This window comes from Mizuhopecten yessoensis, unplaced genomic scaffold, assembly GCF_002113885.1.
Source record: "Mizuhopecten yessoensis strain PY_sf001 unplaced genomic scaffold, ASM211388v2 scaffold10917, whole genome shotgun sequence".
Classification (NCBI taxonomy): Eukaryota; Metazoa; Mollusca; class Bivalvia; order Pectinida; family Pectinidae; genus Mizuhopecten; species Mizuhopecten yessoensis.
The window spans coordinates 982917-1001847 of NW_018408786.1; the positions used below are offsets into that span (position 1 = coordinate 982917).

General features: G+C 37.8%; 1 protein-coding gene across 3 annotated transcripts; it reads right to left on the reverse strand.

Moving 5' to 3' along the window:
• Positions 1-1270: 1270 nt before the first annotated feature.
• Positions 1271-13740, reverse strand: LOC110463571 (protein artichoke-like). 3 transcript variants are annotated; one of them, XM_021518270.1, is made up of 2 exons: positions 13655-13740; positions 1271-4948 (listed from the first exon to the last, which is right to left on the reverse strand). In XM_021518270.1, the coding sequence occupies exon 2, from the start codon at positions 4897-4899 to the stop codon at positions 2182-2184; it is 2718 nt and encodes a 905-aa protein (XP_021373945.1). In that variant the 5' UTR covers positions 4900-4948; positions 13655-13740; the 3' UTR covers positions 1271-2181. The 3 variants fall into 3 exon arrangements, with proteins under 3 accessions (XP_021373945.1, XP_021373946.1, XP_021373947.1); XM_021518271.1 differs by lacking the exon at positions 13655-13740 and adding an exon at positions 12108-12179; XM_021518272.1 differs by lacking the exon at positions 13655-13740 and adding an exon at positions 11686-12092.
• Positions 13741-18931: the final 5191 nt, after the last annotated feature.

Sequence of the window (18931 nt, forward strand, 5' to 3'; positions counted from 1 at the left end):
AAGATCTAATACTTATCAAGCCTTCTGGGAAGAGGTAGTGCAAAATAAACTAGGGTAAGGATACTGAGCGAAATGTTCCGGTGATCCCTTCAGTCACCAAGGAAAGATAACTCTGGCATAGTCTTCTAAAGGGTGACGGGGGGAACTGTACTCCACTGCATCCGACAGGGTAAATATTCTCAAAAGGCAGTACAAATCCATAGCTACGGAGTTTGACATTTGTGCCCGGTACTCCGTTTCATTCTGTGTAGGACATCAGGATAGAAAACAAACTAGTAAGTAGAAAACTTCTTTCAGATATTAACTCCCAGTATAGGTAGTAGCCCCAACAATGTGTCGGCAAAAATACTTGAAAGACCTCACCTCGGAAATATCACCATTCCTCGGAAGGATTGTAAATACCTGCCTTTCGAATGGATCACTGCCAGAGGAATGGAAGACAGAACCTGTTCAAGCCGTCTTCAAGAAGGGAGTACGGTAAAGAGACTTTAACTATCGGCCTGTTTCCCTAACATATATTTGTTGAAAGATATTGTGGCCAATGTCATTAATCATCAAGACTAACATATCATCTAGAATGACTGTCAACCTGGGATCTGGGCCAGAAGTTGCTAGATCTAAATTCTCACGCTTTGTCTTGACTTTGTGAGCAACATCCACTCTGGACATCAGAGAGCTTAGACTTTTGATACCTTTTGACCATGTGCCACTCCAGCGTGTGTTTGGTAAGCTAGACATGTTCACGGACAAAGAATTTCTAGAAGACCCGGAATTCAGGGCTTGAATTTCTTTCATCATGGCTAAAGTGAGTTATTTGACAGGGACTTTTTATCTCGGCTGAATTTGTGAACAATCCGCGATCGGTCTTCGCTGAACCAAACAAATAGCTAAAAGGGAGATGCGAGCTGATGCTGGATTTGCAAAAGGAGCTTGACCAACCGCCTGTATGACACAGACGTATCAGAATTCCAACACAAGTCACTGATCTCGGGGGTGCAGCAGAGTCACATAAACTTATTGACTCTGGACACCTTGCTACATATTATCTGACATTTTCCGCTATGATTACGATTAAACTTAGCCAAAAGCACTTGAATTAATTTATTTCGTATTACATTTACCCATATCGTCCTTTGAGAATATCGCTTATTGAATCAAGATGGAATTAATAATTGAAAGACAGAACAACTTCGAAAACATAATAATTATAATGGTCACAAGTGTGCTGCTACTTAAAGAAAAAAGTCAAAGAGAACACCAAAGTTTCAGCAAAACTTTATTTTAAACTCCAAGTCTATAAAACTAAGGCAAAACATGAAAGAAGAAAAGGTCACCAAAGAGACCATTAAAAAATACAAGGAGAATAACACCAGGTGTTTCGAAAGAGTAAGCGTTTTCTGCGTCTTTGAAGCATGGAAGTCACGTAATGTCCTCAAAGCGAGAACCATGATCAGAACAAGACACGCTAATGAGCATAATAAAAAACACCGACCTTTATATCTAACAGAGGAATGATACTAATAATACACAACATTTGATAAAGCGCCCTTTCTATAGCCAACATAAGCCATTCTAAAGCGATTTACAGTATATAACTTATTTCGCAATGAAATGATGTCGACCATTACACTTACCATGGTTTTCATCAGCCTGCGTCTTTGGATACCCTGTGTCATACGTTTGTTATACAGTAGTGAATGATAGATGCAGAAAGCAACAGGTCATGCTTAACTTGATGCTGTCATCTTCAGGCTTGCGTTTAAACGTATGATACAGAATGTGTGATCACTAGAAATGCTAATTAACCCTTTCAACCCTATGTAGCTTTAGTAGACTCTACCATGCATTGATCTGGATGAGTCCATTATGGTCTACAGTGGTGAAAGGGTTAAGGAAGCACTTCATTTCATATATGAAGTTTCTTGTAACATATGTATGTAGATCTACATTTTCAAAATAATTATTAATGAGTTTTAGTTTTTTCCTTTGTTTCTTTTTTGGGAACTATGCCAAGGTACACATCTCACGAAATATATATGAATATAATTAGTATACGAGTACAATTTTACCATTTTCAATGCAATGTTTTCCCAAGTAAACATGTATTAAACAATGAAGTGGACTGTTTTGTATAAAGTGATATTCTAAATTTAATTGCATTATTTTCATGTATAAAAAGTATCATGTCTTTCCTTTTGTAAATTCCATGTACCTAAATATTTCATTCTCCAATTCACCAAACAATTTTTTTTCGGGGGATCCACGAACTTCAAAATAGTGATTCTCAAGGCAGTACATAGAAACAAAATCATTCATTTGCATATGTTGGTTGTCTAAGTCTCCTAATAAAACAACGATCAAATTATTAAACCGGTTCTGAATTCCTTCCGTGACAGCAACCTCGAACTCGAAAAGACGATGAAATGACGTCATGTAGTCGTTATTAATCAGAGCTAGTATACACGTGCTGTTGTTCATAGCCTTAACTATATCTACTGTTTCCTTACCACCACCTATCAAATCCAGTTCTGGTATACATATAGATACGCCCTTATTTTGCATGTACACCTGGAATCTGGAGACAAAATCATTCACTGCCCGAGAGGGCTCTAAAGAAAGATATACTGTGTATTTTATATGTTCATCATTTGCTTCGTCACCTTGAATATTTCTTTTTATGGGAACAATGTGTCTTCTGCCTATACTGAACAGGTAAATGAGACGAGACCTTTTGTAGTAGGCGAGAGCAGGAAGCGAAAGCAGCAAACACAATCCGCAGAACACTGCCACACAAATGATAATAACCTCCCCTGCTATACAGTCAATATCCATCTGTCCTACCATGTCATCCACCCTAGCAAGACTGACAACACTTCCGTTACTGGCTTTACATTTGTAATGTTTCAAGTTCCGGAACACAACTTCAGTGACCATCATCCACCGGAGTTGTTCTAACTGATCACATGTGCATTTCAAGGGATTTCCAGTTAGATCAATTATGAAGTTTGACTGCTTGGCTAAATGATCCATCACATCCATATTGACGCGCGTAAGGTCAGTTATGGTGTTATTTGACAGATTGATCTCTCTTATTCTTTTCAGCGATTCCATTCGAAAAGAAATTGCCGACAAAAAGTTTTTCTGAAGATCAAGTTTTTCAAGAATGATTTGTTTGGCAAAGATTAATTCTGGTAGATCAGTTAATCCATTATCACTCAAATTTAGATATGTTAATTTTGTTTGATTGGAAAATGTGAGAAACTGCGTATCCTGCATGATAGTAATACCGAGTCTGTTCCCATTAAGCAGGAGAGTATGTAAATTAGCCATGTCACCGAGCGTATCCGGAGCTATTCGAAACATTGCATTAAAGGAAATATTTAAAAACCTGAGGGAATGTAAACCTGTCCATTTACCATACCAGGCATGGACCCCATTCGACGATAGATCGAGATATTCTAAAGAATTATTAGAATCAAATGTAACCGGTGGAGCAGATACAGAGCTAAGCTTCAAATTGCTTCCAATAACTTTCTGCACATTGACAGGTAAACGGAGCACATCATCAGTTTGCTGGCTGTTTAAACTTAAAAACTTGTAGAGGTATTTATTTGGCTCTTTTACAACTTGTTGTAAACGTACCACATCTTTCATATTTGTCTTAAAGAAAGGAGCAATAGAAATGTTATAGTTGCTGACTTGTGCTTTCTCCCCACTTTCCTCATTTTTGTTCCTCCTAGTTGAGTATGTTGGAGTCGCTGGTTGAACACGTTTAGATTTTTCCTTTTGTCCTGCTGTTACAGAGTAATCCAACTGGTAGCTCACGTCAAAGACCAGCAGATTGTTGAGGCGAACTAATTTTGTTAGGAAGTGAGCGTCCATTATATAGTTGTGCCGAAATGTCAAAACCTCCAATGACATTGGAAGGAGATCAATAACACCATTTTGTATTCTCGTAATCCTATTGAAATCAAACGTCAGCGTTTTAATTGTTGTTATATTAAAATAAACGAAATGTATTTCTCGGAGCGTCCATATATCGATGTGTCTGTTGATACGATTGAGGCGAAGAACCTGAATATTTGTTAAATGTAATCCAAAGCTTGCGTTTTTCATTCCTCCAAAGCCTATTCTATCATTTTCAGACAAATCTAATTCCGTTAGATGCTTAAGCATTGCGAACGCCCCTGGTGCGATATGGTATATATTACACTGTGCTAGCTTTAACACAGATAATGTAGAATTACTCAAACTGCTGAACGTTATATTGAGAACGTCGAGCAACACACAGGAACTTTCATCATCCCGAACTGACATATCAAGAGAGGTCAAAAATCTTAATTTCCGAAATCCTTCTCCAAATATAACCCTTGTTAATCCGTCCATAGTCAATTCTTCTAAACACTCGAGATCAGAAAGTGCCACATCCGGGTAGTTTTGATCTACTGTCGATTGTTTGATGTTGCCATGGATGTTTAGAACTTTCAGATTTTCAAGATACCGGAATATTCCCGGAGCGTACACATTGGTTGTCATCTTCAGATTATTATAGCTTATATTCAGTGTTAGCAATGATTCCAATCCTTCAAAGCAAGAGTATTCTAACACGGCCAGACGGTTGTGAGATATGTCAAGTGACTGGAGTTTTGACAGGTTTCTGAAGGTACCATTGTGAAGCACTGTAAAGAGATTGTTGGCAATGGAAAGATGTAACGCGGAAGATGGGAAAATGAACTTTGAAGGGATATTTTTCCAATCAAGATTTGAGCAATCCAAAACATCTATGGTCTTTCCTTTGTATGTACATGAGCACGGAACAGGACAGATTTCTTTCTCCCCTTTGATTTCATAGATCAGGAATATGACGAAGAGCAGACGAAAAAAGAAATGACACAGCATGCTTATCGTCCAGTGTGAAGATCATCGATGTTGATTGAGTTGTGAATAACTGAAAAATAAAAATAAACAGTAATTGAACAAAACACAATTTCCGCTCAGTTTTTGATTTACCGTAATAATCAAAATATCAATTACTGTACTCGATGTTACCATACTGTGGTGTAAACTCGGTTTGTTCGTCCCCCAGTAGTGGCCACATTCTTTTACGGACTGTTTCTTTTTAGAGTAGTAGGCTTTGGAATACGACTACAGTTGGGAGCAAAATTATCTAATCTAATGCACTCTGTAGTGCACACGTAGTGAACAAGGAAGTGAACGTGACAAAACACTGAAGTGCACTCCAGTTCACTTCAGTGTTAACTTCAGTGCAAAACGATGTGAACTCTAGTGTACTACAATGTTTACCAAAGTTAAAAAGACTGAAGTACATATTTCAATAATTGTTTATAATGAAATGGGTTTCTTAAATTTGTGATTTGAAATTGAGAGAGAAAGGAAAGAATCATTCAACTGAATAATTCATATTGTTACACCTCAAGTGAATTTCTAGCTATTTGATTGGTTGGGAGAAAATTAAACAAAAATCTCTGTCACCCTCCAAAAATACATTGGTTTTAATGGGCGCGGGTGATATTGCCATGAGACAGTGAAAAATATCACATGCGCATAAAATGTGCGTGCAACGCTTCGTTTTCCCACCGTGATGGTCACAAGAACGTTTGACGGCAACAGCCAATTTCTTCAAGCGCCGGTGCGATAGCGATTGTAAACAGCAGACTGTCAACAAACAAGATGTCATTATCGAGGTTTGCTGCCGTTTCTGAGCTACAAAGACTTTTGGTGTAACAAAATAAATATGACATTCATTAGCAGGTGACAGTGAATATTGTCAACCCTCAAAAACCCATTGTCACCCTCGGCTTCGCCTCGGGTGACAATGGTTTTCTCGGGTTGACAATATTCACTGTCACCTGCTAATGAATGTCATATTTATATAATATCGATACACATAAATAGACATATATATTTATTACTCAAAATTTCAACTGAACATATACATGAACAACGAGAAATTGTACACAATCTCTGGTGAGTATAGAAAATCTATAGATAGCTGTACTATTTCAGAGGAAAACGTTTAAAAGTACACTTCATCATTGTTAAATTCACATCACATTTCATATCAATGTTGTAGTGTCAGGAGATGGGGGATCAGTATCTGTTATGTGATATGTGTAAATGATTTGGAAATTATTCCTATAATTTTATACCTTTTATTAAAGGTTTCTCTATAACACAACATCAATAGAGTAATTCGCTTTTTTGTTTTATACAAACAAGTCAAGAAAAGATAAAAATTCCAGAAAAATCTGATAGCATGGCATGGCACTATATAGATAAAGCTCGATCAAGCCAATATGTGCATTAATTTAAGTTCGTTAACCTCAAGTTGTCAAACGTCTTAAATGAAAATTAAGAAAAAACTATGAGTTGGTCTGATTTTGATTTCTTTGTAATAGATGAATACACGTCAGGTACATGTTGATGGTTGAGTTAGATATGATATCTACCTGAGAAGATATGGGCAATGACCACACACTGACCATTCACCTGTCGTCACATGGGATTCTGATGGGCTTTGCCTACTCTTGAACACCTTGTGTGAAGGCAATTAATCCTGTCAATTAATCCAGCATATTGTTTGTCCAGTAGATACATAGATACATCAGTACACGCTTACAGGTAAGATACTGTGGCTGTCCCTTTGTCAGGAAATGACAGCCTCGGGCACAATTCTATTTCAAAACAGTGATTTTGACTCTATAGTAGTGTTTCACACTATCTTATGCCTTAAATGGTGTACAAACTGGGTGTTACATAGATATTCAACGCTAATTGACAATTAACACACCCCAGCATCAATTAATGGGTCACTGAACCATGATAGAGCCTTGTGTACACGTTCAGTAGTACATAATAGCCACAGGGCACAGGTGTTACATTTAAAGAACTAAAAGGTCATTTAGGACATTAAATTTTGAAAATTTCAAAATAAATCGGGAAGGATTATGAGAAGGTTAAATCAATAAAACAGTGTTAGCAGTTTTTCTGAAAATAAACTGAAATCTGTTCTTGAGGAAAAAAGATCCATGCGCAGTTATCATTTATGGTTAATTCATCTTTTTTTTAAAACATAATTACACACACATATATATATATATAATCTCTACGGTATTCTTTATCTTTAATTGGAAAATAATAAACATTGTTTTTATAGTTTTAGACATTTTTAAAGCTTATTCTGATATTTTAATTTCATGGTAGACACATCTTCATCTTTAAACTTTCCTCCGTCAATATTGACGTTAAATATAATTTCTTACTAGAAGTATGGACTTGGATAGCATCTAATTCTGTACTAGAAAAAACTACACACTTCCTAGAATCTTTTTTCTTTCTTCAGAAATCTAAGTTTACTTAATAACTTTTGGAAAAAAAGAAAGAAAAGTAATGATTGAAGAAACAATGACACCCCCTGCAAATACATATCATTAGTGCATAGGGATGTCTTTAAGGGTAAGGACCCTCCAACTTTCTGATGCCATTTGTAACAATTTTCTGATGCCATTTGTAGTAATTTTCTAATGCCATTTTTAATGCGAGTCCCATTCCAGAATCGGAAATTTGGTAGATATGTTCTAGACATTTGGCACTGTTGTTCTGCTGTTTTTGTTTGATGTTGTTTCGCTTATGTTGTAAATACTAGAAGTTGTAGGATCATTTCTAATATATATATATCATCTCGGTACACGCCACAGAAGAGGCGACTAATTTGGGTACCCCCTGCAGAACCGTGAATTTCCATACTGTGCTTTTTCTTCCATCAGCGGAGGTTGATATCACATTCATATATGTTTAAGTATTGTAGTTCTGTTCTCCTGGCACTTAGACTAGTGAGTCATGCTATTACTAGACATCTTTAAGAGGATTTTAAGGAATCAAATTCGGAAAAGAACTTGCGCACAAGACGTGGGACACGGGCAGGAAAGGGTGCTGTTAGGCGAATACCAAGTGTTATTGGTGTTAAATAAAACGGAACCAGTGGTTGTACCAACGCGGGCCTGAACACTGATAATCGCATCCATTTGGTCACTACAAATGGTCTGTCCGCCTCGCACACTTTCTTGCAGGGCCATACTGCACTTACAGAAGTATCAGGCATCAACATCATTGTGCATTCTCGTAACGATACTTCCACACTGTTTCCGACATCATCAGTATCGTGCGAGAATCTACATGTCATCAAGCCAACAACAGCTGATCACTGTAAGTCAGTTATTCCTATGAATTAAGTGTCCTTAAACTGTCGCTCGGTGAAGAATATGTCATTCTCCATCGGGGATTTTGTAACATCTCAGGACATTGACATTCTTGCATTGGCAGAAACCTGGTTATGTTCAGATATCGATGACCAGGTACTAGCTTAGCTAATACCAGCAGGCTATGTATTCCTCAACAATGCTAGACTTGGCAAACGTGGTGGTGGGGTGGCTGTTCTGTTTAAGAAAGGCTAAGTGTGAGACATCTCTTTTCCAGCCATGATGATGTTAACACACGTTTTGGGCATATGGCTTGTTCTATCATTGCTGGTGATAAACAATTTAGATTGTGTATCATTTACAGGCCTCCTCCATCTAAACAGAATGCTTTTAGAAATACAATGGTTTTTATGAATGGTGTACCTTTTAAGACCACGGGTGACTTAAATTTCCACTTAGACGATCTATCTTATGTTGATGCTTGCCAGTTCTCTGGGCTACAAGATTCCAGGGGTCTGATTCAGCATGTGACAGAAGCTACACACACCCATGACCACATAGTGGATGTGGTCATAACGAGGGAAGATAACTCAGTCATTGATGGAGCAATTCCAGTGATTGATCCATGTCTAAATGATGTAAAGTGGAACCAATCTGGAGACCAGTTTGCTGTCCACGTAACACTGAATTGTAGTAAGCCAGATCGTGCAAGGAAACAGGTTAGATTCCGGAAATTCCGCGAAATTTCAATACCAGATTTCAACAATGACATCCAGTCTTCTTCCTCCCTTCAATCTACTGAAGGCGGGGTTAATGCTCTTGTTGAAGCATACACATCTAGTATAGAAGCCCTTATAGAGAAACACGTGCCTCTACAGACTAAAGTAATAACTGTGAGACCGAATGCCCCGTGGTATAATGGAAAATCTCCGCGTAGAAAAACAGAACCGTAGAAAAGCAGAGAGACAGTGGCGACGGACCAAATTAACCGTTCACCAACAGATTTATAGGGAACAATGTCGGCTAGTTGGTTCACTTCTCATTCAGTCAAAGAAAGTTTATTATTCAGAAAGAATCGAAGAATGTGGCAAGGATTATAGACAGCTTTTAAGACCCACCAAAAACCTAATGGGCCAGAAAGTGAAAAAATCCTACCAAGCTGTAATTCTGGAAAAGACTCATCAAACAAGTTTAGCGATTACTTTCTGAATAAAATCAGCTCAATCCGGAAAAATATTGACGAAGTGAACTCTTCTGCCGACAATGATATCTCTGTCATGACTGCTGACATTGAATTTAATGGGGAACCAATGGCAAAGCTCTCACCAATAACCCAGGACGATTTGCGCAATATCATCATGACCTCGCAATCGAAGTCCTGTGAGCTTGATCCACTGCCTACGGACCTTTAATGCAATGGCATGAAGCACTGCTTCCTTTGCTTACCTCAATCATGAACAAATCATTGGCTGAGTCAAAGGTTCCACTGTGTTTCAAGAAGGCACATGTAAGTCCATTGTTAAAGAAGCCTGGAATGGACAAGGAGGAGTTGAAAAACTACCGCCCAGTTTCGAATCTGCTTTTTCTGTCTAAGATCTTGGAGAAGGTTGTGTCCCGGCGTTTAGAGGTTCATCTCCATGCAAACAGTCTACATGACCACATGCAATCGGCCTACCACATGGGATGCTCTTCTTAGACGGCCCTTTTACGTGTACATAATGACATAGCTTCTGCATTGGATAACAAATGCAGAGCGGTGCTTGTCATGCTGGACTTGTCAGCTACATTTGACGTCATCGACCTTGGCATACTTTATGAAAAACGTCTCCGGAATACTCTTATGGAGTGACTGATACCGCACTATGCTGGATTAAGTCTTATCTGAGTGAAAGACGACAGTGTGTTGCCATCGAATCAACCACCTCACATGACAAAGAACAAGATTTCGGGGTTCCTCAAGGGTCGATGTTAGGACCCCGAAAATATTGCCTGTACCGATTGGAAAGATTTGTCGTCGCCATAGTCTTCGCTATCATTGCTATAATGTTTCAGTTTCAGAAAATCTGGAAGCTTGTCTGACAGAAATCAGTACCTGGATGAACGCCAACATGCTAAAGCTTAATCAGGAAAAGACGGAACTAATCATAACTCCCCAAAGTGTAAGCAAACAATGGCTCTCCAGCTCAAGGTCGGTGCCAGAACTATTGAGACTGTTCCAGCTGTTAAAAACCTAGGGGTATACTTTGATAGTTCACTGAACATGGAAAAACAAGTGAACGCTATTATCAAATCCTGTAACTACCAGATCAGGAACATAGGCTGTATTCGGCAGTTTATATCTGAAGATACATGCAAGATTTTGGTGCATTCACTTGTTACCTCTCGGTTGGATTATGGTAACGCCATGCTCTGTGGTATATCTGACAAACTAACTAGTCGTCTGCACAGGGTCCTGAACACTGCAGCACGGCTGGTTACTCGTACTCAAAAGAGAGAGCACAGCATACCTGTGCTATATCCATTGCACTGGTTACCTGTACGATATAGGTCGCAGTACAAAATGTTGGTATACACATACCAGGCACTGAATGGAACAGCTCCTCAGTATTTACAGAAACATTGTGTGTCCCAAAATCTCGTACTGTGACCAATGGAAACCGGTGCTTTGGGAGGGTTTCGGCCACGTTGTGGAATAGCTTACCATCTGCTTTTAGAAAGTCAAATACCCTGGACAAATTCAAGAGGGACAACAAAACTCACCTCTTCACGTCTGCATTTTAGGGTCTCTGCAAAGACGTCATGTAAATACCACCCTTTATTTGTTCAATTATGTGCACATTGCTTGCTTAAATGTATAAAAGTGATTGTAAGTCTTTGTTTCACAATTATAACTATGTCTATCATCCATATGTTGAAAAATTATTAAATAGGGCGCTATATAAATGTTGTATATTATTATTATTATTATTATTATTAAACATAATTTCTATAGCTAATGTGTATACAGTNCCCCCCCCCCCCCCCCCCCAATTTTGCCTCTTGGTTTCTGATCAGGAGGTAAATGTAATTTGACATCGGACCCTATACCTTGTGTAATACACACACCCTCAGGGCATTTCAACTCTTGCAGTGTCTCCTGTGCTAGCTACAGGTTTCAGACAGTTTAAGTTTATCAAAAGGCACCCTTCCCTCTAATTTCAAATAATTTGTCACTAAAGGACTAGAAAATGAATATCAAAAGGAGACACCCTCCTCTCATATTGTAAATATTGTGTTTAAGGACTATGTTCATAACAGTTGGCAGCCATTTTGGAAGCAATGTTCACATTTCAATATTTTGCTCACACTTCCAACAGAGAGATAAGTTTGGTGACATTGTTCAAACGTAAATAGTGTGATATAAAGTTAATGTATAGTTTATCATAATTAAAAAAACAGATCAAATATAAAATACCTTAACACTCACTTGAAAAAAGTGTCCACTGCTGCGCACACACAGGATTCAAGTGAATATAGAAAGTTGTCCCAAAATAATAATTCAATCCGTTGATTAGGTTGCTAGTCACTATTAGTCTCAGATTTCAATCAAATGCCAAATTAAAGAGGTAATTCCAAAATTCACAAATCGTGGTGAAACACAAAATATCACATTTCTCTGCCATGACAGTTCTTTGAAAGTAGTTATGACACACGGGCACTTTCATATCATGGGTAATCGGGGATTATTGTCCTCAAAATCTGGATATATTTATGTCTGACTTGACAGTTGTGTTGTGCTTTTCACCACGATGCCAAGCCCCATATCATTTCACTGAAGTCACACACATTAAATTTCCATTTAAAACATGTCAAAAGTGTATATTCTCAATTCGCCTGTCCGATACTTACTTCGTTCAATAACACAAAACCAATCGGATGTTGCGATCTGCTTCAGCATCTGAATTTACCGTGAAAGGAAATACAATCACACCTAATCTCGAGATTTGCACATGCGCTGCAACAAAATTTAAATATTGTCATATTGTGTTTCTGGGGCTGAAACATTTGTATTATAGCATATGATTAGTTAAAATTTATTAAGAAATGTATAATTTGTAAACACACGACAAAGTAATGTATTCTGTACGTGTTTTACGCCGCCATCCATCAGGCGTAGTGATCATACTTACAGTGAAAAGACCCAAGATGGATGCGCCCAGTCGAAGGACTCAAACAAGAGAAGTTTAACAACAATTTAATACCTTTTGTCGAGCGATCAGTGCCTTACCATTGTTTTATAGGATTGTGTAAATATCTAATGATTCAATATAAATGCGAAATTTTGCGTCTTTTATGAAATCGAATGTACCAGAACATGAAATTCAAAACTATTTAACATGGTAAATCGACAAGGCTAAATGATAACGACCAACAATTAAGCCCTTGCTGATTTGTTTATTTATTCAAAACGAAGAGCATAATTTTAAAATTTAAGGGTAATCGTGCCTAAAACAGCACCAACAGATACTATTGTCAACCTTGTAGCAAATGTTTGCCCAATGTATAATGATGTAGGTGCGTTCAAAGTGTAGCGAAGAGGATTTCGATTTACAAAGTTCACAAAATATATTTTGTGTCAAATATTTCATAAGAGTTATACAATTTCCTTTTATTAAACAAACAACTTATAAGTAATTGACTTAAACGACGTTTTGGTGATTTTTGAAGGGTCTGTCATTGTGTTTCAACATGGCGGACATTTTATGCAAACATAGCCTTTAACCACAGTCACTTAATTTAGTGTAAGACACGTACGAGGAGCTTTTTTCAAGAGTAGGGGTAGCATAACTACAGTACTAGACATGCATAGCACTCGTGTTTGAAGTATTTTCTGCCCTCTATGTCACACTACTTCCTATATTACAGCTAGATTTACACATAATCAAGAAGATCCACGTATTTCAAAAATATGTTAGGCCACTTCTGAGCTACATGTAACAATATACATGTAAATGATGAACAAAACCAGCTTGTCACTCGCCTTAACGGTTATGTGTTTGTATTATTACTCATCAGCCCCATACACATATAAATATGATTACTTAGTGTGTTTACAAACTACGATCGTCTGCTAAACGAACTGTACTCGGTAGTGAAGTGGACGTAAAACCTGTCCAACAATGTAGACTATAATGAAGTGAAGAAGATGGGATCGGTGTGTGTGTGTGTGACTGTTCGCACACCTATTACATCCATCGACTACTGCCACTAAAATGGGTCAGAGTGGTTGTTTACAATATCACATGCGGAGACAATATCATGTAGCCAAGGATGGAAAGAATGTCATGTAGAAAATTGTCCAACACCTAAACTCGACCCCCTAAACGAACCCTTTTTGAGTGACGTGGTTCATGAATAGTCAGAATTGACCCTTTACCGATTTATCTTGCACCTACCGTGTCAGTCTAATGCGAATTCACAGCCAATACACAGTAATATGTGAGTTGTTGGTGCATGCGTGCCATCGACTGTATAGACTCATATCCACACACGGGGTCACAAAGTTCACGCGTATACACAGCTTCCAGTTCACATTTCATTCGTCGATACGGGACAGCGAAGGATTTGTGCATATATTATATATAAGACAGTTTCCTACTGACATTTCGCTAATCGCATTTCACAAACTAAAAATATGTATCTATTTGATAATGTGTTTTTATGAAACCCAGATATAAAAGAAGGTAATTGCTGCCTAGTTTAGAATTACCAAAATCAGATTTTCATATATCAATTATAAGTTTTTTTTGTAGGTTTATTTTGAAATGTTGAAACTTCGACAGTATTGGAAAATTGGAAAGGAAAATTGGAAATTTAAGGGTAAAATATGTATTTACGTATGAAAAAATCATGAATAATGAGGTTGTGTCTGGGACCATGAATATATTCCAACTTATAGAACTCCCGTGGAGCCCGGGAAGACTTAATGAGGTCACAGGACTACCTTAGACCATCCGGCTCAGTTATGCCAACATACTGTGGTCACAGGACTACCTTAGACCATCCGGCTAAGTTATGCCAACATACTGGGGTCACAGGACTACCTTAGACCATCCGGCTAAGTTATGCCAACATACTGTGGTCACAGGACTATTTTAAGCCACCGGGCAAGGTTACTAAAATTAGATTTGACCTTCATTCTTTATAAATTCTTCTACAATAATGAGGTTTGCAACCTGACATGGCTGTCATGGACCGAAATATTTTACCTGTTTTTTAGGGGTTGTACTTTTGAGTTAATTAGTTGGTTAGTGTGTTTATCGGAGAAGCCTACATTAGGTTTCAGTATTGATTGTGTGAGCTCCATTTAAAATACCTTTACAAAAACGGGAAAAGCAAACAGTAAAAGATAGTATGGACTAATCAAAATAATTCCAATTCAGAAATAACAAATTTGTAGAACAGTAGAATTATGGTATTCATGCAAGATTCGAAGAATAATGCCACAGTAATTGTTCAGATAGCATAAAACTTCAAATCATTATTAATCCTCCAGGTCACTCTGTGTCAGTTAAATGCATAGATAATAGATAAATGCAATTATCATCATAGACATTGAAGAAAAACAGGTTTAAAAATATTGTCGGCATTCTAAAAAAATCAAAAGAAATATTCAAAATTGCGTAGGGTGTCAAAGATAAACGTCACAGAAAAAGTAAAGACATAATTTATAGAGATGCAATTCTGCATTTTCAAAAAACTTGAAAAATGAAAACAGCAATGATTTTTATTTGACCTCTTTTGTATTAACACGTATAAAAAAGTTAAAAGTCAAATAATATTATTACTTCATGAATGCTGTATTATCAATAGTTTTTGAGTTATGGCCGTTTTAAGACTTCTAACGTCATGGCGGCCATATTGTTTTTTTGAAGTGCTTGAAAATGTTGTGGCACCTTTACACCATACCATATAAGATGTCGAAAGATTATTGATATCCATTATATCCTTTAGAAGATATTGTGGGGACAAACCTTTGAGTAGAAAAAGAATAACAAACAGGATCCAACGTTTATACATAATATAGTTTCCTTTACCAAAGGATGTTTTAGACCAAATATGGACAAAACCTTGTCATTCCTAAAGAAGAAGAAGAATTTAAAAGATTTTGCTAAATTGCCCCTTTTGGGCCCCACCCCTAGGAGGTTCAAACCCAACATTTATAAATTAAAATGATTGTTCTTCCCCATAGAATGCTACAGTTCAAATTTGGTCAAAATACCTTCATTCAAACGGAAGAAAAATGATATTAAAGCTATTCCTCTATATCCCTTATTGGGCCCGCCTCTCTGCCATTAGTGGGGTCAGGTAAACCGTTTATACAATATTGGTTCCCCATCAACAAAGGGTGCTTTATACCAAAATTTGACAAAATCCTGTCATTCCTACAGAAGAAGAAGAATTTTGAAGAATTTGCTCTATTTCCCCTATTGGGCCCCGCCCCTCTGCCCCCAGAGGACCACTCACCATTTATACAAAATTGAGTCTCCTTGGGCTAAGGATGCTCCAGACCATATTTAGTCAAAATATACTTGGCCGTTCAGGACTAGTAGTGTTTTAAAGGAAAAGTTGACGGACGGACGGACGACGGACGTTTTACGCTCACCATGAGCTTAAAACATAACAAAAGCAATAGGTCTTTTTACCTGATCGTGAAAAGCCCTAATTATACATCCACGACACCGTATTTGCATAATTACATTTTTTAAGCATATTTCAAAACCTTCCTACAATTGTATGTATTATATACAGTAAAACATTTTGTGTGTGGTATTACATTAACTGATCTCAGATTAACGTGAGGATCATACGATCATACAAACTCATGTGCTCGGCAGATCAAACCTTCTCTGCTACAATGCTACACGTTTGTAAAGTGCTCGTGACTAGACATGGCGTCTTGCAAAGATATTAATTGCAATGGTTTCTGTCTAGCGTGACCAGATTTTTTTGAACCCCATTACCTCACACGGCCTCTACTACGTGTATAAAAGAACTGTCGTGACAGTTTAAATATTTGTACGATTATTGACGCTTAAAGGACCGTCATGTTTCAGCCGCTCACCGGCAACCATTGTTTTGTTCTTGCAATCAAAAACAAATCGAGAACAAATAATGATCACTTGTTGCAGCTCGAGTTCCAGAACGTAATGACCGACTGTGCCGTTTCGTGTGATATGAGGGCAATTTATCTAGTTCTTTGTTCAGAAATAACTTATGAGTCCCCGAGTACTTTATGGACTTACGCCTCACTTCAGACAGGTTCCAGTTTTATTAGAATGGAATTTAAAGGCAGTTTGGACCGACAGCCCCACATTCTAAGATGTTAATATACATATTAGCTAATAGCTTTTAGAGAGGATTAACTTTAGAGAAAGGTGGTTGCTATAGAAACCGGCCTTTTTAACCAGGCCCTATAGTCGCCTTTGTTGACTTTAGTTGTCTTTTAAAATATTGTTTTGTTTCAAAACCATTTCTCCGAGGAGTTCCGAATGATAGATCGAGCCCGATAACATTGAATCATCATCAAATGAAGACTAGCCTACTTTTGAAGTTCAGTTACTACATTTCCTTGCAGGGTGCATCCTCGATAACAAGGGGTTCTGCTCACTTTCGCTCTCTGCACCCCTGGAATATGTCATGGCATAATTGAAGGCTCAGCATGCGCCGTCTTGTGGGGAGACAAGAAGAATAGTTTGATCCTTTGATGTACATCAAAAGAATCCCGCGGTCGCATAACGGTAAACGTCTTTTTAATCCGAGACCAAACAAATAGTTAGCCGCGTGCCTTCAATTTTGCTACGACATATTCCAGGGGTGCAGAGAGCGAAAATGAACGGAACTCCTGGTTATCGAGGATGTGTAGGCTGGAATTAAGCTACTTTCAGATGCAGTTTATAATCAATATTAATGCATTGTGTTATATTTATCTTTTCTTGTCTTTTTATCTTTTAATATAAATGATAACGACTTGAAGAGTTTCAAATATAGTCCGTGGACATACCAACTACTGTTTAGTTTTCATCAGTTCTTACTACAAGCCGATATCTCTTTGTATTGTAAGAAAATAACAATATGTAATGCGTGTTTCAGGTATCCCGACCTACACCAGATTTTCCTGCCGACCCTAGATATTTTATCACTTAGTTGTATTTACGATTAAAATATTATCAAGGCAAAGCTCACAATAATTCTTTTAATTCACTTTCTTCTATTCTGATTGTCATTTTGTGGAGATGCATTGTAAAATTTGATATAAAGCATAACATTCATCTATGAAAGTAATAAATTCAAATTACACCAAAACTATTTGCCTACCGACCTTCCGTATTGTTATAGGCAAGTTGTCGTCTTGTCATTTTTTGATATTGGAGAAACATTTTGAACGTTGAGGTCGCAAAAGAAGCAAGAGTAAGCATTATATTGCTGGTCGACCTTACTGTAACATTATATTGCTGGTCGACCTTCCTCTAACATTATATGGCTGGTCGCCCTTACTGTAACATTATGTGGCTGGTCGACCTTACTGTCACATTATATTGCTGTTTGTACTTACTGTAACATTATATGGCTGGGCGACCTTACTGTACCATTATATTGCTGGTCGCCCTTACTGTAACATTATACTGGTGGCCGACCTTACTGTGACATTTTATTGCTGGTCGACCTTACTATGACATTATATTGCTGGTCGCCCTTACTGTAACATTATACTGGTGGCCGACCTTACTGTGACATCATATTGCTGGTCGACCTCACTGTGACATTATATTGGTGGTCGACAGTTACTACATTTCCTTGCAGGGGGCATCCTCGATAACAAGGGGTTCTGCTCACTTTCGCTCTCTGCACCCCTGGAATATGTCGTAGCAAGTAAGGTCGACCAGCCACATAATGTTACAGTAAGGTAGACCAGCAATATAATGGCACAGTAAGGTCGGCAAGGAATATAATGTCACAGTAAGTTCGACCAGCAATATAATGGTACAGTAAGGTCGCCCAGCCATATAATGTTAGAGGAAGGTCGACCAGCAAGATAATGTCACAGTAAGGTAGACCAGCAATATAATGCCACAGTAAGGTCGACCAATATAATGTCACAGTAAGTTCGACCAGCAATATAATGGTACAGTAAGGTCGACCAACAATATAATGTCACAGTACGGTCGCCCAGCAATATAATGTCATAGTAAGGTCGACCAGCAAGATAATGTTACAGTAAGGTGGACCAGCAATATAATGTAACAGTAAGGTCGACAAGAAATATAATGTCACAGTAGAGTCGACCAGCACTATAATGTCACAGTAGAGTCGACCAGCAATATAATGGCACAGTAAGGTCGGCAAGGAATATAATGTCACAGTAAGTTCGACCATCAATATAAGTTCACAGTAAGGTCGACCCGCAAAAAAAAAATTTTTTTTTTGCGGGTCGACCTTACTGTAAGATTATATTGCTGTTTGAACTTACTGTAACATTATATTGCTAGTCGATCTTACTGTAACATTATACTGGTGGTCGACCTTACTGTGACATTATATTGCTGGTCGACCTTACTGTGACATTATATTGCTGGTCGACCTTACTGTGACATTATATTGCTGGTCGACCTTACTGTAACATTATATTGCTGGTCGACCTTACTGTAACATTATATTGCTGGTCGACCTTA